The following is a 20,615-nucleotide window of genomic DNA, read 5'->3' on the forward strand; positions in this document are numbered from 1 at the left end:
CACTTTTTTATGAACCAAAGAACAGATTAATGATGAAATCAAGATGAATCCGTAAAAATCAAGATGAAACCAAAAAGGAAATCATCAAGATGAAAACCATGATTTGCTACAAGCAGTGAGTCTGTAGGAGGCATTGAGAGCATTTTTGGTTTCACAAGGAGGGAAGTGAGGATAAGAAAAATTAATAGCCAAAGTTCAAATAGGGATCGCTTCTAAATATTAAAGATTTCAAACATACATCTAAGTGCACTTGATCTGACAAATGTTTAACTGTGCGAATCATGAAATTGGAAGTGTGGTGCTTGGTAGGCTATCAATAAATCGCTAGTTAAACCGACTTAAGGTATGCTGGCACAGCTTGAATCTCAACATCATGACTCAAAGATTGTCTCGAAATAAGCATCTCTTTTCATGGCAACATACACTGTCGGATTTTCTCAGACAGATTACAAATATGGCCCATTGTTTATTTGATAAGATAACAAAGAATCCTATAAAGCTCCACAAACCAAGCCATCTCCAACATGGCTCTCACTGCACACATCAGATAAACATCTCCAATGTGCCCTACACTGAAAAGAATTTTCCACGCCTACATCTCTGCATGAACTGCAAGGAAAAGCCACTCTGAAAAGGCGAGGAAACAATCCAGAAATCACTAGAGTATAATGAAGATAATCTACTAGCAAACAATGCACTTTAAAGTTCTCCATTGTAGAATGCAGAAAAATTACTCCTGTTTTATAGACACTTTAGTTTCAAGACCAAGCTCAAATCCAGTATCATATGAAAAAGTTCAAACCGATCCAGTTTTTCGAGGATAATGCCAGGAATACAGTTGCAAACCTAGGCTCTGTTTCAAAATTGCAAACAAACCAGGGTGAAGAGAAAATATACAAGAATTCAATGCACTCATGATTTGAAGGATACGGACAAGGATACAAGTGCATGGAAGGCATGTCCCCTTCAGCAGAGGCTCTGGTGCCGCTCAAAGTTAAGATGAGATCTGTCACAGCAAAGTAGGAAGGCATATTAAATCAAATACAGGAGCTCACAGGAAAAGACAGAATCTTAATAACACATCAAGACTTCTTTGTGTTGCATGCACATGCGATGTGTGGATCACGGATGGGGTTCTTAATCACGTGCTCGACTATGCTGCCTGCTATGGTATCGCTCTCCATGGGACCTCCTATGTTCAACTCTTTCCTCCAATTTGCTTTCCCATCTGTCATATTTCCTTTCAGAATCGTGTTCTCTATTAGAAGGGTCATCATCCGACCCGTCATACGACGACTTCCGACGTATATCATGCCATCTTCGGCCATGTGAATTGTACTTATCATGACCATGGTGGGAACTACTATAGGATACTGATACAGATCTTCGACTATCTTGCCTATCAATGTGGTAGTGTTCATAACCACCTTTACTTCCAGACTTTGAATGCCTGCTGGATTGAAAGCGGGAGGCCTCAGATTCTCCGTCTCGGGTTTCCTTACTGCTCCTCTTTGCCCATGTATGGCGATGTTCCTTGCTTTCAACCGAATCCTCATCGTCGCCATAAATTGATTTTAAACCGCTTTGAATATCAACTATATGTCTTTGTTCCTCGCTTGTTAAATCCTTTCTGACATGTGACACCTCAGGTGGCAGACTGCTGCTGGGTTCAGTGTCCGTCTGTGAGGTTGAGAGGTCTTCAAGTCTTCTGCCAAAACGTCCAATCCCTCCAGCTGCAATGATTTCTTCCATGTGACCCTCGATTATATCATGTAGCACCTGCAAGAAGAGAAGAAACCATCATTAAATAAACCACATAATCATCTCAAGAATTGGACAACAAAATTCACATACAAGCTCTTTACATCCTGGAATGAAGCTGCATCCCATGATATTCAAATCTACCATCATATACCTAGATGAATCCAGGAACATTCCCAAACTCATCCTCTAAAAACACAACATAGTGCAGTTTCAATCTCACGAGAGTCACTCATAAGATTGAAAACCATAAACTCCATCACGCATAGCAAGGACTAGCTACTATGACATCCCCCAGCGCCCAACAATGGGTGTAGACCATAGTATAAAAGTATGCTCTCACACATACAAATCCACACACCCACACATACTTGAGCATCCATTTATACAAAGTCTTCGCACTGAGTTTCTGTCGGCACTCCGGAGGTGAAGGGCAAACTCAGCCATGACCAAGGCTAGCACTAAAGGAGAAGGCTAATCAAAAAGTAGTCCAAATCTCTTCATTCAAGCTACAACTGCTTGTGAAGTCTAAACGATTTCATTTTAGTCTCTCCCAAACGAGCATCTAAATCTAAATCTAGCTGATAGGGCAACGCACCATTTAAGATAGAAAGAATTATCGCAATACCAGCAGGCCGCAACTTGGACGAAAACTTCACAACGTGAAATTTGCATGTCCGCTAATACGGCAGAAGCATATACCTAGATGAATCCAGGGACATTCCCAAACTCATCCTCTAAAAACACAACATAGTGCAGTTTCAATCTCACGAGAGTCACTCTTAAGATTGAAAACCATAAACTCCATCACGCATAGCAGGGACTAGCTACTATGACATCCCCACTGACGTCATCAGCGCCCAACAATGAGTGTAGACCATAGTATAAAAGTATGCTCTCACACATACAAATCCACACACCCACACATACTTGAGCATCCATTTATACAAAGTCTTCGTACTGAGTTTCTGTCGGCACTCCGGAGGTGAAGGGCAAACTCAACCATGACCAAGGCTAGCACTAAAGGAGAAGCCTAATCAAAAAGTAGTCCAAATCTCTTCATTCAGGCTACAACTACTTGTGAAGTCTAAACGATTTCATTTTAGTCTCTCCCAAACGAGCATCTAAATCTAAATCTAGCTGATAGGGCAACGCACCATTTAAGATAGAAAGAATTATCGCAATACCAACAGGCCATAACTTGGACGAAAACTTCACAATGTGAAATTTGCATGTCCGCTAATACGGCAAAAGCATATACCTAGATGAATCCAGGAACATTCCCAAACTCATCCTCTAAAAACACAACATAGTGCAATTTCAATCTCATGAGAGTCATAAGATTGAAAACCATAAACTCCATCACGCATAGCAGGGACTAGCTACTATGACATCCCCACTGACGTCATCAGCGCCCAACAATGAGTGTAGACCATAGTATAAAAGTATGCTCTCACACATGCAAATCCACACACCCACACATACTTGAGCATCCATTTATACAAAGTCTTAGTACTGAGTTTCTGTCGGCACTCCGGAGGTGAAGGGCAAACTCAGCCATGACCAAGGCTAGCACTAAAGGAGAAGGCTAATCAAAAAGTAGTCCAAATCTCTTCATTCAAGCTACAACTGCTTGTGAAGTCTAAACGATTTCATTTTAGTCTCTCCCAAACAAGCATCTAAATCTAAATCTAGCTGATAGGGCAACACACCATTTAAGATAGAAAGAATTATCGCAATACCAGCAGGCCACAACTTGGACAAAAGCTTCACAACATGAAATTTGCATGTCCGCTAATACAGCAAAAGCATATACCTAGATGAATCCAGGAACATTCCCAAACTCATCCTCTAAAAATACAACATAGTGCAGTTTCTTGAGCATCAAATTACCTGGGCAGGAGTCCGTTTGAGTTTCTTCCCACGATAAGACATCCGTCGCCGTTTATAATCCCTTTCCTCAGCAAGGATCTCCTCCCTGGTCTTGTTTTTCTTAGAATTCTGTACAAGCAGGGAAAAAGTGACAGACCAGGTGAATAATTCAACACAAATGCGGAAGAAAGGGAGGATTACTTAGAACATTGTTATAAAACAATTTCTTCCCTCAGCTCCAACCTCCTCTCTGGTCTTATTTTTCCTTGAATTCTGTAGAAGCAGGAAAACAGTGGCAAACAAGGTGAATGTTTCAATGCAAACGCAGGAGAAATTAGAACATTGTTATGAAACAACATCAGTACACCCTTTCCAAAGCTCACAACTCCTTGCTGCAGCATGTGCAAACCTTTGACAACCTCCTTGGAAGATGGGCTCCATGCTAGACGCTGGCCACTCTTAAAAAACAACTTTCTAAACAGAAGCTGCCAACATCAAGGCGTATGTACTATAAGACAGAGAGAAAGAAAGAAAGAAAGTTTATTAATGTCCATGGGAGACCAACAGGTCTATGGGACAGCAAAAAACCATTTAGTACAGCTGCTTAGGGAGGGCACATAGCTGCCAGGGAGAGCGAAAGCAAGTCCAGAGAATTTTCTATACCTTCATAAGGCTAGGATATATCCAATCTTTAAAAATGAATTTCTTTTAAAAGAAACAAAAGAAATTTGAGAGAGAGATGCTGGGGCAAGTGGGTGAGGATGGAGTGAGAGATGAAGGGAAGGAAATTTAGAATAGACATGAAACAAAACTAAGAGTAGAAAGTAAAACTTGTGGCAACAAGCCCCACCTGCAACTGATGAAACTGTGCCCTCTCCCAATGTCCACAAGCATATGAGCAGTCCTGCCCTTAATCTCACCTTTCTATTTAAGTGTCTCAGCACTCCTGGCCCCCATCAATGCATCAAAAGATATTGAGTAGAGTACAGGCTGAGCATCCCAAGATTGATCCTCCTTATTTACGGGGTCATTTCCATCTGCATCATTCCGCGCATGGAATGGCATAGTAGCATGATACTGAACAAAAGCTACTCTAGGAGTACAACCCTGTTGGGCTGAACATTGTGTAAGTGATGGGCTGCTGCCCTCCAAGCTGAGTAGCACCACCTGGATCAAGTGAAGACTCCTGATTCCGGCATCTGAAGTTTTTCCTGACTCATGTTGTCTCCTTCTGAGTCGCATCACAGATCTCCACCAACTTATCATCATCATCATCACAGAGCTCTATGATTATGCTAAGTTAGCTTTCCCCGTATTCCTCGTTTTGCATACCCCCTATGAGGAAATGGGGCTGCTACAGCCTTTCGGTCATGCCACTGAAGCATCTTGGGTTTCTTCTCAGCCTCCAATGCAGTCCCATGTGTGCAGCCTGTAGCCTGCTTGTACCTCTTAGTATACTTGAGCTCAAATACCTTCACAAGGTTGACAGCTCACTCGATGGTTTGGGGCTCATGAGCCCTACCTCCGCAAGCTTGGCAGCTCACTCGATGGTTTGGGGCTCATGAGCCCTCACATCAGAGGCAAGGAGGGATGAACGCCCTGAATAAAACGCAGAAACTTTCCCTTTCAAAATGCCATGTACAAGAGAGAACCTCCAAAAATGCTCCAAAATACTCATGAACCGAGCCACTCTATGTTAAGACATAAATTTCTGCTAAGTACAGTCCAATACTAGCGAGAATATGAAGGTCGTGACCATCATATTTTGGGAGCATTTATGCACTAGCCACAAGCGATGGAAGATTTTATACTACTTCTAGATGGTGGCCCATGGAGCTTTGCCCGTTGGTCCATGGCTCGAGTAGATGTGCGTAGATATTCATTGCCACCATTGCACGGATAGAAATATGGAGACGATCGCACATTGTCTTTGGAGCTGTTCCAAAGCACAGAGGATTTGGATGGTGGCCCGGATTATTACCAAGGCGTAGAGGATGCAGCACGACTTCACTTGGGAGATGGCTGCTTGGCTGACCATGCCTTCTCCATCAATCCGGCCTCTCTAGCTTAAAGAATCTAGTGGATCTTCAGAATAGAGACACAAGATGCGACACCTCCTTCCCGACAATGCTCCATGCCATCGCCAGAGGATACTTTATGGGAGATGGTGTCCAACACCACTGCTTGGAACATCTGGAGGACTATACATCAAACGGATGCCTTGCTCTGTAAATACATAGAAGACATCTGCAGGCCAAGCCTCGCAGAAACACGTCCACCTCTCATTGGCGGTCATCCAAGCTGATGTCTCACGCTTCTAGAGGTGCGCAAGGTGTAGATGTTTTGCCAGATGTCAAGTTAGGGTGGCTGCCTTGAACCCTACCCTAGTTCCTAGCCTCTGCTTCAAAGATTTCCTAGGCAATGAGCTTGGTTCTCCAAACAAAGGCTAGCTCACAAATAGTTCTTTTTTCTAGCATTTCTTCCATGGTCAACAACCCATGAAAAATAATATAAATATGTACTTCTATAATAGATTGCATTAAAACTAATATTAACATTTTTTAAGTTCTCATATTAAACATAGCACAAAAGCTTAATTTGATAAATTAAATAAAGTATCTTACTTGGTCAATATATTAAAGGTTAGATTTAAAAATATATAATATCAAAAATATAATAAGAATCAAATAGGTTAAAACAATATAAAGATAAAAATTTTAAAGTATTAGAAATAATACGGAAGCTTAATTTGATTCTTTTTATATTCTTTTAGAATTTATTACATTAAACATAATAGTACCTTCATTTTTACAAATTAAATAAATTACATTTAATAAAATAAATCAAATAAGAACTTCATTTTATAAATAACATAAGATAAAGCAGCATAAAGATATAATTTTTAACGTTACTATTTTAAAAAATACCTTAATTTTATAAGAATAATATAAATATATAATTTAGTATACAATAATTTATTGGGTTATAAATAATAAAAAGCCTACTCTGATGAAAGACATAAGATAAAATAATTATACAAAGGCTTCATTTAATAAACAAAATAACTAAAAATAATATACTATTTATTACTATTCCTCATCATGTTTGGCGTAGAAGCGGAAGTAATCTTTCAACTTCATAAGCCATTCCCCCATCTCATTGGATGTGCGTGTGTCACCGTTAAACTTACGCAATGTGAGCTTATCCTTGATATCTTTGGGAGCAGAATTTTTGTTTCGGCCACCCTCAAACGTACGAGCATCATCACGCTTAAGGTTCACAAAATGATGGGACAGCATCTCACCATGAATGTCCAAGAGTAAGGAACAAAAGAAGCGCAAGGCCTCAAACATCATATCATCAATTGCAGGCTGTTGTTCATCCTCTTGTCTAATGCACAAGCTGTGCATGGCTATATGTGCTCACAAATGGCAAAGTGTGAAGTCCTGTCAAATGCATCTCGAAGTAGAAATGCATCTCAAAGTAGAGGTTGCATACCAAAAGACTGAGAGGAGGATTGAGCTCTCTCCTAATGATGTGGACTTCTTGCAAACCCAACGCAATTCCAAGCAACTCTCTGATGGTAAAAGACCCAACGGTGTTCATGGAAGCACCCATCATGTGTACACCCATTTGAAACGATCTAAGGACTAAAATCCAGAGATGCATGAAGCAAACCTACGCGTGATGTGGAGAATGCATCTTGGCTGTCTGAATGATCCACATGCTAGGGTACAAGCTGCTTACCCCTAACGGGTAATGCATGTGTAGCAACTTGGGTTAACTGTTGGTCAATCTGCTAAGAGATCTGTTGACCAAGTTGTTGCCCCAATTGTAGAGAGGTATTATGAAGGATGGAGGACAATGCGTCAAGGAATTGTGCCTACATATAACGTAGGATATGGATCAAGTAGGAACATACGTGCTTGCACACACTAGAATGCACTTCCTCTTGTTGAACAATCTCAGACGGCGGATCAATGCCAAGTAATGGCTCCTCGAAACGGGGCATTCGCTTGGGTGCCACAGTACACTGTCACAGGAAAATAGAAGTCTGTATGTAGCTAGCTCCCAACAAGAAGATCCAATTCGACAGACATGGCTGCCCAAAAATGTGCAATGAAGAGGTTGTGAAACAAGGCCTCGATGGGCTAAATCAGGGTCACAAAAGGCCTTGCAAAGCAATTGCAAAAGGCCTTAAAATTTTGTTTTTGTTTTTTGTTGAAGGGAGAACAGGAAGCGGGGGGGGATGGGGGGAAGGAGGTCCTAAGTCGCCTAAGGCAATTAGGACACCTGGTGTATTAGGATAGTTAGGACTATTTAGACAAGCTCAATTAATTTCACCTAACCTAGTCCAAGCTAGGTTAACCCAAACTAAACTAAACCAACCCACTAGCTAACCTGATCAAAAAAATAACCTAATCTAAGCTTTACAACATACGACAACAGGAGCGTTCCCCCTCTATCATCAGCCTTGCCATGAGCAGAGGTAGCTGGTTGCCCATCGATGGAGGCTATGGTACGATAGGTTGACACAGCAATAGGTCGATGAGACACTCCAAACCTTGAAATCAAGATTGATTCTATAGAGAGGAGGAGAAAACTAAAATACAATAGAAGGAGACTTTCTATTGAATCAAAATCGTTTACAATCAATCCTGGAGTCACAATACTCCATGTACAGAGCAGTTCGATGGCAACTAGTAGCTGGCTACCTCAACCCGCCTGTCGGTGACATTCTGGAATTTTCCAGAAATGTCGACAAAGATCTCATCGTGGAGATTCCCTCGCTACTATTATGTGGCACGTCACGTTGCTGCTGCACGGCATGTCCAACCTTTTGTAGATTTGCACTCGCACACTCATGCCTCACAGTGGAGCTTTTCAAAGCATTTTCCACTACACGACCCTCAAAATGTTTCCTTCAGATTCATATCATTGTGTTATTTTGCTGCTATATTACGGTTGCTTGACATTGCTGGAGTCACTATATGAGCCAGATGTAGGACGTAGTTGTAGGCACCTGTAGAAAACTATAGTGGTAGGAGCCAGACGTTGCTTTTGCTAGTTACCACTAGTCGATGGGCAGTTACTTGTTGCTGCTGCGCATTGGATAAATGTGCCACGTACTACTTGGACCATTGCCCAATCACCGGGAGGAGGAGAAAGGGGGTAGGGGCAGACTTAGAGAAAGGGAGTAGAACTAGCAGAAGAGAGAGAGAGAGAGAGAGAGAGAGAGAGAGAGAGAGAGGGGGGGGGGGGCGGGGGGAGGGGAGGGGGAGGGGGAGGGAATGGGAGCTGAAGGAATGGGGTAGGAGAAAAAGAAAAAGAAAGAAAGATGTATTGACGTCCGCGGGAGGCCTCGCAAGCCTATGGGACAAAGTGCACAAAAAGAAGACTAGTACAAGCCTCAATGGGCTGGAGCAAAGGGCACGCTAGGGCCCTTGCTGAGTACCAATCTATGCTAGCAAAATCACAATCAATCAAATACAAACTGAATCAAACCAAAGAGAGAGAGAGAGAGAGAGAGAGAGAGAGAGAAGTGTGGAGAGTAAAAGATTAGAGGACTTAATAGTCCCTCTCCACAATCCCCTCTTACCTCTCACGTGCTGGCCACAATCCGAAAGGTCGCGAACCAAATTCTCTGCGCAGCCTTGTAGCCCCAGAGGCATTGGGGGATTGTCTCCAGTACTCGCTCTGCACAACAAAGGCATCTGCCACCATCGACTCGTATCTGCTCTAAACAAGGACCAATGGGCAGCCCTCCATGATCCATCAACTAGAAGAAATAGGAGCTCCATGGCCTCAGTCTGGTCCAAAGGCGAGGCCAAAAACATGAGATGACCTCCTTGGGGACCTCCTACTCCACCCAATGACGGGTCCAAGCTACGGCCTCTATCTATATACGACGGACCGATGCGGGTCGCGTAGGAGAAGGGCACCTCCTTCCACTCTGTCTGACTCTCCTACTCATGTAGGCCAAAACCACTCCATTGGGTCCCACTTACATCACGGAGAGGCCAGCCCTCCAAGAGCCAAAGGTGCCAAACGATTCACTTTGTCTTTGAGAAGCAATGCTCAACTGAGAGTTTGAGTGAGAGAGGAGGAGAGCACAGTGACACACGAGTTAGGGGATAAGCAATGAGTAATGTGTGTACCTCCCCAAGCACACGGTAGACCTTTTATATTAATGGATAAGGTTACAACCACTAAGTACACTGTACTTAGTGTACCTAGCAAACAAATGTACTAACTGTACTTAAGTGTACTAACTGTACCAGGGTAGCATTAGTGCCTTTACCCCCACAACCTCCCACTTAAAGGCAAAGTGCCCTTAAGTAAATAAAAAAAAACAGCATATACACAATGGAGTACATAGCCCAGTTGGGCTCATCCTATACCCATCAAGTGTCGACAGTGTGCTAACCACTCTGCAGGCAAACCTTTTGTCAACAGATCTGCTGGATTGTCATCCGTATGAACCTTGACAAGCTGAATCAGCTTATCATCTATCACCTTTCTGATGAAGTGATACTTCACATCAATGTGCTTTGTCTTTGCATGGAAGACAGGGTTATGTGCCAACTGAATAGCACTCTGGCTGTCACAATGCAACAATGGAATATCACCTGTAATGCCCAAATCTCCCACTAGCCGAGATAGCCATAAGGCTTCCTTGCATGCCTCTGTAGCTGCAATATATTCAGCTTCAGTGGTGGACAAAGCTATGCACTGCTGTATCCTTGATACCCACGACACTGCACCTCCTGTGAATGTATATACATAACCGGTAGTAGACTTTCGGTTATCGGGATGACCAGCATAATCTGAATCAACAAAACCATGCACCTTTGCATCCTGCTTGCCAAAGCATATGCACAACCCTTGTGTGCCCTTCAGGTATCTCATAATACCTTTCACTGCCTCCCAATGCTTCTTACCAGGGTTTGCCATATACCTGCTAACCATTCCCACTGCAAAAGCAATATCAGGTCTGGTAGCAACCATGGCATACATGAGACTGCCACAAGCTGAAGCATACGGAATTTTGGCCATCTCAGCCCTGTCAACATCTGACTGTGGGCTGTCCATTGCACTGAGTTTCACATATGGAGGCAATGGAGAACTAAGAGTCTTCCCCTTCTCCATGTGAAACCTTTGCAAAACCTTGCCAATATATTCTGACTGAGACAAGTACAACAACCGCTGTTTCCTGTCTCTCCGTATCCGCATGCCCAGTATGTGATTTGCATCACCAAGGTCCTTCATATCAAAGGCCTCATGCAATCTCCTTTTAAGATCATCAAGCTCTTTACGAGCTTTACCTGCAATAAGCATGTCATCCACATACAAGATAAGGATGAGTAAGCTGCCATTTGCAGCCCTTTTAGTATAAAGGCAGTGATCAATATCACTTCTCTTGAAACCTTGGGACCTCATGAAGGTATCAAACTTTTTATACCACTCCCTTGGTGCCTGTTTGAGCCCATAAAGACTCTTCTTTAACTTACATACAAGTGACTCCTTGTCCTTGACTGCAAATCCCTCTGGTTGCTGCATATAAATCTCCTCTTGAAGATCTCCGTGAAGAAAAGCTGTCTTCACATCCATTTGGCATAATTCCAAATCCTCACATGCAACCAAAGCAAGTACAGTCCTGAGTGTAGTCATCTTGACCACTGGAGAGAAGATCTCATCAAAATCTACACCATATTCCTGCTTAAATCCTTTGACTACCAACCTGGCTTTATACCTTGGCTTAGCATCAGGTGTGACTTTCAATCTGTATACCCACTTGCATGGTAGTACTTTCATACCCTTTGGCAGATGCACCAATTCCCAAGTACCATTTTTATGGAGACTGTCCATCTCGGACTTCATGGCTAGTTCCCATAGCCTTTTATCATGCATTTGCACAGCTTCCTTGTAACAGGAAGGCTCCCCACAATCAGTAAGCATTATAAAGTCTGCCCCTGGAACAAACCTTTGTGGCTGCCTTGTCCTCCGAGTGGACCTTCTGACCCATTGGTCTTGCTGTCCAGCCTGGTTTTCACCTAAAACAGGTGGCTGTTCCATCAAATTCTGTGGCAAAACAATGTCTGGAACATCTTCCACATGTGGTACATCATTTAAGATGTCTTCCGCCATAGCGGGCTGTCCATTTGGACCTGCTGCAGCCTGTTGTGGCTGATTTACAGCTTGCCTGAACTCTACAGAATGTCCCAAATCATCAATGTCAATATCTGACACATGTGAGGGCTGTTTTACAGCTTTAAACATGCATGATTCATCAAATAAGACATCATTGCTGCGTACAATTCTTCTACTGACTGGATCCCATAGGCGGTACCCCATCTCACCCTTGTCACCATATCCAAGAAATATGCATTTAAGAGACTTAGGATCTAGCTTGTTGCGCTCTTCTCTGCGTATGTGCACGTACGCAGTGCAACCAAAGACCCTTAAGTGCTTATAGGACGGAGATTTCCCTGTCCAAAGCTGTTCAGGCACTTCGCCTGCTAGCCTCTTATTAGGCGACCTATTTATGAGATGTACTGCTGTCTTCACAGCCTCAGCCCAAAATCCATAAGATAAAGCAGCATGTGACATCATAGAGCGGACCTTTTCCTGTATAGTTCTATTCATGTGCTCTGCTGTACCATTTTGCGGTGGACTGTAAGGAACAGGGAGTTCCCTTTGAATACCTCTAGCATCACAGAAATCACTGAATGCTTTAGATAAATACTCCCCTCCATTGTCTGAACGCAAAACCTTCCGTGTTTTGCCTGTCTGGTTCTCAACCATGGCAAGCCATTTCTGAAACACTGTAAAGACCTCACTCTTCAGCCGAAGAGGATACACCCACACCTTCCGTGTGGAGTCATCAATGAAAGAAACAAAATACCGTGCACCTCCAAGTGAAGGACTAGGCATCTCACACACATCTGTGTGTACAAGCTCAAGCTGAGCATCCTTATGTCCTATTTTCCTTTTATGAGGGCACTGTAATTGTCTGCCATAAATGCAATGCTCACAAAATTTAAGATCAGAAAATTTGAGAGACGGTAAGTAGCCAAGACGAGCCAACTGCTCCATTCCACTTATGCTCATATGTCCCAACCGGCTATGCCACATAGAAATATTCGGCAGCTCGGTTGCATAAATATCAGCATGATTACATACATTGGCATGAAGAGAATACATAGTGTCAACCTTGGGACCTTTGGCAATAACCAAGGCACCTTTGGTGACCTTCCATAAACCATGACCAAAGCTGGTCACAAAACCTTCATCATCCAACATACCAGTAGAAATCAGATTTTTCTTGACTTCAGGAACATGCCTGACATTGTGTAGCATAAGCTGAGTACCATCGGCAAATACAAGCCTCACATCTCCAATGCCAACAATATTGCATGCATGATTATCTCCCAGAAACACGACTCCATTACTGCCTCCTGTGTACCTGACAAACAACTCTCTGTAAGGTGTAACATGGAATGAGGCACCTGAGTCAATAATCCAAGAGTGCATATCTGCAAGACTGCCTGCATGAAGAGAATGAGCATCCAAAGTAGAGAGAAAGAGAACCTCTCCCTCACTGTCATCACCATGTGTAGAATGAATTTCTTCAATCTTCACTGTACTCTTGCCCTTGCTTACTGGTACTATTGCCTTTGCATTTGCATCAGATTCCTTGGCCTTGTCTCTCTTATCATTCTTCAGCTTATAGCATTGCTTCTTTGTATGTCCCTTCTTGCCACAGTAGTGGCACTCAATATCTTTGTTGGAGCGGGACTTGCTCCTACTCTTTCCCTTTTCCTGGGATTTACCCCTTTGCTGATTTCTTCCCCTTGCATTCAAGGCATTGTTAGGCTTTGACACATTCTGAGCTTTCAGCTTTTGCTCTTCCTGCATAATCAGCCCTGTAATATCTGCAAAACTTATAGAAGCATTTGCATTTGTAACAGCCGTGACGAACGTATCCCAACTCTCAGGAAGGGATATCAAGAGTGCCATACCCTTGGTTTCCTCGTCCACCACATACTTCTGATTTGCAAGCTGAGTTATGATAGAATTGAACTCATTCAGATGTGCATCAATGGAAGTGCCTTCCTTCATCTTCAGGTTGAAGAACTTCTTCAACCAATATATTTTTGTTGCTGCACTTTGCTGCTCATATGTGTCCTGTAACTTTTTCCACACACCCCAGGCAGTATTCTCACCATCAACATTCCAAACAACACTCTCATGGAGTGACAATTCAATGATGGATTTTGCTGACAAATCAGCCAGTGCCCAAGCATCATCTGTCATGCCCGTGGGCTTTACACCTTTGTGCACTATTGGAGCATGAAACTGCCTGAGAATAAGAACATTCAGGACCATCTTTTTCCACATAGGGTAGTTAGCAGCACCCTGCAACTTCTTGATGTTAAGAAGTGAAGACTCCGATGATGAAGCCATTATAATCAGCAAATAAACAATTCAACCCAAGTTTGGGTGCCTTACTCACTGCAAACCAAGTGCACACTTGCACTTGAACTGTGCTCAAATATTTAATTCCCGCAGCGGAATAAATAGGAACTGAAATGCACACAATATCTCCCACTTAAACAGAGATGTATCACTGTTTACTGCTTGCTGCAGTTTCAGTACAGCAACTCTGTTTGCATCGTTTAATGCACTTTTGTACAACCAGCTTATCTCTGAAAAATCAGAAGCATTTGCCCTTGTAAAATCAGTAAAAAATAGCAATAATAAAAGCTTTTTGTACCGCTGTACGCTGACTGAATTCAGTCAAACCTGTTGACTTTTAACTGTCCTTGACTGTACCAGAAAGTACAGCAACAGATTTTCACTGTTTAACAGTTCAATGTCATGAATTTCAACCTCCTTGACACTCCTAAAACTGTATTTAACAGTTTAGGACAGAAATTGGGCAAAAGCCCCTTGACTGGAGGTAAAAAAAATCACAATTTCACTGCATTACTGCTCTCCTGACATTTATAAGGCATATGCATAAGTCTCTGGCAAAAAAAAAAAAAAACATTCCCTTTGCAAAAGCCCCTTGTTTGACTAGCACATTCCGTGCTGAAGTCTGCATTCACTTCCTGTGTACCATTGGTCACAAATGCATTTAAATTTGCAAAATTCAATCTCCAATGTGGAGTCAGAGACGCAATTCCTGCGTACACAAGCCCAATGTAGGCTCTGGCTACAAAAGCCCCCTTGACTCTGCAAAGGAAATTGAGGATTTCCTCACACAGTGGCATACAAGCTCACTGTATTTGCATCTGACACTAAAGATGCTCAGTTAGAGCTCACAGGACCCTGTGGCTGTTCCTGCACCTGCAAGGACAATTTTGTACCTGCTGTACAACTGTACTACTGTCTGTACCTGCTTGCACGCATCCCAATGCAAAAAAAAACTTCTGCTTCTATCCTGTCACTTGTTCTCTCAAATCACATTCTTATCCGCAAAGAACAAAGATGTACCTTGCTGTATTTCTGATTTTTTTCAGACAAAGAATCTGATTTTCATTTTCTTTTTCTTCGTCAGGTGCGCTATGAAAGGGAAAAAGCCTCTATACCAGAGGAGGTGCGCAAGACGAGGATTGAAGAGGGAAGGCTAGTCGGAGGCAGATGGCTGTCGGCCCACAGCCGACAGTCGGCAGTCAGCTGTAGGTCGACTGTCGACCTGTTAGAGGTCGACCCTGTCGGCCTTGCTCCTGGCCGACAGAGATGCGCGCGACAGCACGCCTGTATTGCGCGCTTGCCTGCAGTAGATGCGCGCGACAGCGCGCTTCGCTTGCGCGCTTATCTGCTCCTCCACACCTCCTGCTGGCAGTCCTTGCGCCCGCGTGCTGCTTCTGACCTTGCCTTAGGCCAAGACTAGTGGCCTTCGGCTGCTCTTGCAGATGTCCAGCCGCAGCTTAGCTGCCGGCTGCTGTTTGCCCTTGCCACAGCAGACGGCTGTTATGCAGCCGACCCCTGCTCAATCCCTCGCACGACCTGATGTGACAGCAAGCTGCACGCCTAGCTTCAAAACGCGCAATGAGGTAGATAGACTCGTGCGCAATGCAGCCGCCTCGATGGCTCCTGGAGAGCTACTCCTTCGAAGAAACAAGGACGAGCTGAAAAATGAGATAGACGGAGAGAAGAGCTAGAAGAACTCGGAGGGAGAAGGGGGATGGGCAACCCGGAGAGGGAGAGATTGTGTTCCTCGCTCTGATACCAGTTGAGAGTTTGAGTGAGAGAGGAGGAGAGCACAGTGACACACGAGTTAGGGGATAAGCAATGAGTAATGTGTGTACCTCCCCAAGCACACGGTAGACCTTTTATATTAATGGATAAGGTTACAACCACTAAGTACACTGTACTTAGTGTACCTAGCAAACAAATGTACTAACTGTACTTAAGTGTACTAACTGTACCAGGGTAGCATTAGTGCCTTTACCCCCACATCAACATCTTCAGTTCAAAGAGTGGGTTTGTTATTGCAAGAGGAACAGACAAGGAAGAATAAATCTTCCTCTTCCCGTAGCAGCTATCAAGCACTTGCTGTCCAAAATAGGAGTCAGGGCACAGAGAGAGAGAGAGAGAGAGAGAGAGAGAGAGAGAGAGAGAGAGAGATGAGCAAATTGCTCAATTGAGACATTAAAGCTTTGCTGTCTCTAGATGCCATGCAGACTACAGAACTGAGTGAATATCGTCACTGATATGCTCCCTATTTTCACTACATAGGCATTTGATCAGTGGAAGTTTAAACCATAAAACTTGTTTCATATGAAGGGGACGTGCAAGAAATTTTGATTTTAAGTAAGGAGATTATGGCTACATAGCAAACATAAAGCTTAAAGAAAGAAGCATATATGGCAATTTACTATGCATATACATCTTGTGGACGTCAAGGAGACCCTGACTATGATAGAATTAATACACAAAACATCATCTCCATATAAGTTCAAGAATAATAATTAAACGAATTTGAGAGAAAAAACAAGAAAAAATTAAGTTCAAGCACTCTCTCCAATCTAAGTTCAGGAATAACAAGTAAAAGAAATTCAAGAGCGAAAAGAATTAAAAAATGACTATATCCCAAAAATGAACAATCACCATATAACACCTGGTTATGTGTGCGCTGCCATATCAATCCATCATGTTCCAAAACTGGTCTATAATTGGTTCGCGTTGCTCGCTCTCCCTCGGCCCATTTAATGGCGGACTCATGTAAAGCTGACCTGCAATATACACAAGATTTCAAACAGTTCTGAAGTCAGCTGTGGTGCAAGGGGGAAATCCATGTGGAGCAATGGATAGCAAAAGAGCAACAGAAGAATCCACAACTCTTCCTTCGTACCCAATAAATAAAAACGGTTTCCTTGCCTTTGAAATGGTGAAATATGAAAGAAGTGAGACGCGGCTTTCCTAGATTGTCCAAAAGCAGCTCGCTCCTGGATCCCTGCAATTGCTGCTGCTAACTCCCGCAAAGACAAAATTCCTTCACCAATAACACTCGAATCATTGATGGGTCTGCTGACACCTTTTAACCCCAGACGTGATCCAATGTCTTTTTCCAGTTGACAATCCTTGCTAGCCAAGTCTTCTGCTTCCGAGTCCACCTTTTCAGCAGTTTTCAAAATAACTTGTGAAGACCTCCATTCATTCACCTTATCATTTTCCACTGCTCTCTTAGGTGTCGACATCTTACCTTGCTCAACTCTTCCCACTGTAGCTTTAATATCTGCCTGTCCATGTGAAAATACAAGGCAGTAAGCAGCATCCTCCATTGCCTGCTTGTATAAGCCTAGGACCAGGTTTTTACTGGCAGCTGCATCACAAAGGGGAGAGAGCTGGGAAGACAACCACGAACCACTGTCAAACAAAATTCGGCAGTCCATTGTCTGTTTTTCTAAAGCTATGACTTCTCCTTTTTTCAAGTTTGACGAGATCATTGTTGCTTCTCTATAAACCGCTCGCAGACAAAAGACTAACAGAGAGAGTATGTGATCTGCTAAGCTCTTATCTGGCTCCACACCAAACGAAGGCAAGTATGCTTGAAGCCACTTCCTGAGAGCTGCCCTTTTAACCTGTCCCAAAGCCACAGCTGCTTTTAACTGCGTGGAGGTGTATTGCGAAGGTAGGCTGTTCCATGAGGCCAATTCCTTTTTCAAAAGCCAATATCTTGATGGTAGCATTGATTTTTCTTCCCCAGAACTGTAAGGCGCCTCAATTTCAGACCCTTTCCAGGAAGGAAGTTCAGCCCATTTTTCACCCATGGCAAAACCTGGCAACGTAATGCCATCACCTTTAATGAATTCCAGATGTGCATGCATCTGCACCACAGCAGGAGCATCCTTGTAGAAAAAGTTGTTTGAGAGATCGCACTTATCCCTCATAAATTCTAATGTGTCATTTAATAGTTTCGTTCCTTCCAAGAGCTCATTCGGTCCCCTTGCATGCTCAAAAGGCGCTTTCTCATCAAAGATAAATTTCGACTTGGGAAGACTTTCCAACACGCCGCAGCTTGAAGATGCATTAGAATCTCTAGCTATCGTGGTTTCCATTACAAGTGAGGAAGGGAATGAAGCAACTGTCTGCACGCTTGAATTTAGGGCATAACCCGATATCTTTTCCGCTGGCAGCTTGTCCGAGCGAGAAAAGTTGCGTGACGCGTCAGGCTTAAGCTTAACAAGATCGAGGATTTTAGTAACGGCCTGATCTGCCTGCGCGATAAGCCCTCTCAAGTGCGAAACAAGTTGAGAAACATCTGCCTCCTTCAGCTTTGGCGAAGGACTGCTATCCTCCGGACGGAGGCTACTGCCCTCCATAAGCGGTGACGCTCTTGAATAACGAGAAGGATCATGGTTGCCAGGTGCACCCGTTCCAGGCAGAGTAAATGGCGGCCTGTGAGTTCCTCCATAGCTGAAACCCGGGTTAGATTGCAAAACAGGGGTCGGAGGACTTGCTCCTGGAATGACGAAGCTGGGTATGTGAGCATGGGCAGGCGAGGGGGAGGGCAAAGGAGCAAAAGAGCTCCAAGCAAAGGCAGGAGGGGGTGGGATGGGAACGGTATGAGTGGGAAAAGGTGATCCAGGATGGGGAAAGACGAAGAAGTGGTCATTGGAAAATGGAAAAGTTGCAGGGGATTCTGAAGGAGGAGGCCAAGACATACCTGAAGAGGCGAAGCTATGGAGGATGAAGAACGAATCGCTTCAGTTCGCAGAAGCTCTGAGGACGAAGCTATGGAGCCTCAGGACTGCATCGTGTCTCATACAGTGCGTGCAAACCCTAACTTGGGAGAGATGAAAGAATGAATGAAATCGCTTCAATTGCAGAAAACCAACACTTAGTACTAATAAGCACACGCGCGCTTTTGTTCCACTTAATACTTAAGTTCCTTCACACGCAAAAATACTCACGGAGCTTCAGGCATTTAATGGACGCCTGCAGAACATATCTTTCAATATTTGCATTCAGCTTTGCCACTTCCTTCGCCTTGCCCATCCAACATCACTTCCACATGCCACACTCTGATTGGCTTCGAGAAAAATGGCGCTCTCTTTTGACCTCCAACATTGAGCTTCCAATCTTCACACCAAAGGCGCTTCACTTCTGCATCTTGAACTGTGCCAACCTGGGAAATGCACCCCTAGCCTCGCTTGCACTGACCCCAAGCTATGGAGCATTCCTCACCATCTCTCGGAGAGGGAAAGGAGATCTATGGAGCATTCCTGAGCATCTGTGGGAGCCAAAAACGAGAGCTCTCGAGTTTGATCCCCGTGATCAATACATCTGATGACCCCGTCAGGACCCTCCTTGAAAAATTATTCGCTGCGTATACAATTTCATCCCCGCCACAATCTCTACCAGTCTTGTTGTTAGGTGTGTTGAGTTCCCATGATCGACACCTCATGACCCTACAAGGGCCCTGCCTTGTGGCCGGACATTTAAAAATTTTTCTTTTTCTCTTTCTCACAGAAGGTGGCTCACCCCAGAGTATTTTCATCCATCGTTTTTCACCTGCATTTCACTCTTCCAACCATTAAAAATTCTTCTTTTTCTCTCCTCACCATTAAGGTAGAGGGTGGCTCGCTCCCTAGCATTTTCATCCATCGTTTTTCGCACTCTTCCAAACATGAAAGGCTCTTAATCCTTGCTTTTCCTTCTATCAAGAGAGAATATTTAAGTTGCCAAGCCGCGAAAATGGACTCGAGGTAGCTTTGGTATGTTAAGTTACCAAGTTGCGGAGGTAAGGAGCCTTTGCATTCTATCTTTGATAGATGTATCTAAGTCAAATGGTTCTTTTTCAAAGGCTTGATTAGGTAAAGGTTGTCTTTGTTGCGAACTCGTGAGATGGATGTGTATATAATCCCTGTTGTGGATGACCTGTGGCATCAAGCACAAACTTTCTAGTGTCAGGCCTTGTGCGCGATGTATGAGTGAAAAGCCCGAGGGAGGCTTTTCCTCAACGTGAAAATGGCGAGCGGCACAGTTGTGAGCCATTTTCACGTTGAAAAAAAGCCTCCCTCGAGCTTTTCACGCACATCAAGGGGCCGCAGGAGGCACTGCTTGTGATAGGAGGTTCATCTTCTGCATGCCACCTCGGAATACAGACCTTTCCCTCAGTCTTCCAGCATTTGATGTTGATCTGCAACTCATCTTCCTGATCTGACACAGTTTGAGACTCGTGAGTTCACAAGATGCATCTTCCTTGGTAGAAGAGCCAATGATCAGATGGTGGAAGAAAACTTCCACCCATCCGTGGCCCTTGACTAACTATTCTTGCTGAGGCGGGTTGTATTGGATATTGTGTTTGTGTGAATGTGTAGTTGTTTTTCCCTATTTGTATTTCTTTGGTAATCAGGACTATTGTTGTCCAAGTTTGTTCAATGCAATCTATGTACAGGTGTTTTGTTCGTTGGCAAGTTTGTAGTCCACAGGATTCATTAGAGAATAGTATCCATATAATTGTGACC

The 20,615-nt window shown here is 43.6% G+C and overlaps 1 protein-coding gene across 5 annotated transcripts; it reads right to left on the reverse strand.

Moving 5' to 3' along the window:
- Positions 1-227: 227 nt before the first annotated feature.
- LOC147905920 (U11/U12 small nuclear ribonucleoprotein) lies at positions 228-19,048 on the reverse strand. 5 transcript variants are annotated; one of them, XM_087375502.1, is made up of 5 exons: positions 17,023-19,048; positions 16,763-16,877; positions 3,655-3,762; positions 1,428-1,779; positions 228-1,006 (listed from the first exon to the last, which is right to left on the reverse strand). In XM_087375502.1, exons 1-5 carry the CDS (start codon positions 18,807-18,809, stop codon positions 783-785), a joined length of 2,586 nt encoding a protein of 861 aa, XP_087231628.1. In that variant the 5' UTR covers positions 18,810-19,048; the 3' UTR covers positions 228-782. The 5 variants fall into 5 exon arrangements, with proteins under 5 accessions (XP_087231628.1, XP_087231651.1, XP_087231646.1 ...); XM_087375525.1 differs by having other exon boundaries at positions 866-1,779; positions 17,023-18,607; positions 18,812-19,048; XM_087375520.1 differs by having other exon boundaries at positions 866-1,779; positions 17,023-17,489; positions 17,727-19,048.
- Positions 19,049-20,615: the final 1,567 nt, after the last annotated feature.

The sequence above is a fragment of the Dipteris shenzhenensis genome, chromosome 1, assembly GCF_047967505.1.
Source record: "Dipteris shenzhenensis isolate YYH24624 ecotype China chromosome 1, Dip_SZ_1.0, whole genome shotgun sequence".
Classification (NCBI taxonomy): domain Eukaryota; kingdom Viridiplantae; phylum Streptophyta; class Polypodiopsida; order Gleicheniales; family Dipteridaceae; genus Dipteris; species Dipteris shenzhenensis.

Coding starts and splice junctions, on each gene's coding strand:
- LOC147905920 (XM_087375494.1), bottom strand. CDS start 18,809: ATGTCTTGGCCTCCTCCTTCAGAATCCCCTGCAACTTTTCCATTTTCC. Junction 3,763..16,762: donor GGCAGCGCACACATAACCAG/GTGTTATATGGT, acceptor CTGCTTGTACAG/AATTCTAAGAAAAACAAGAC. Junction 1,780..3,654: donor TCAAACGGACTCCTGCCCAG/GTAATTTGATGC, acceptor CTCTTCTTGCAG/GTGCTACATGATATAATCGA.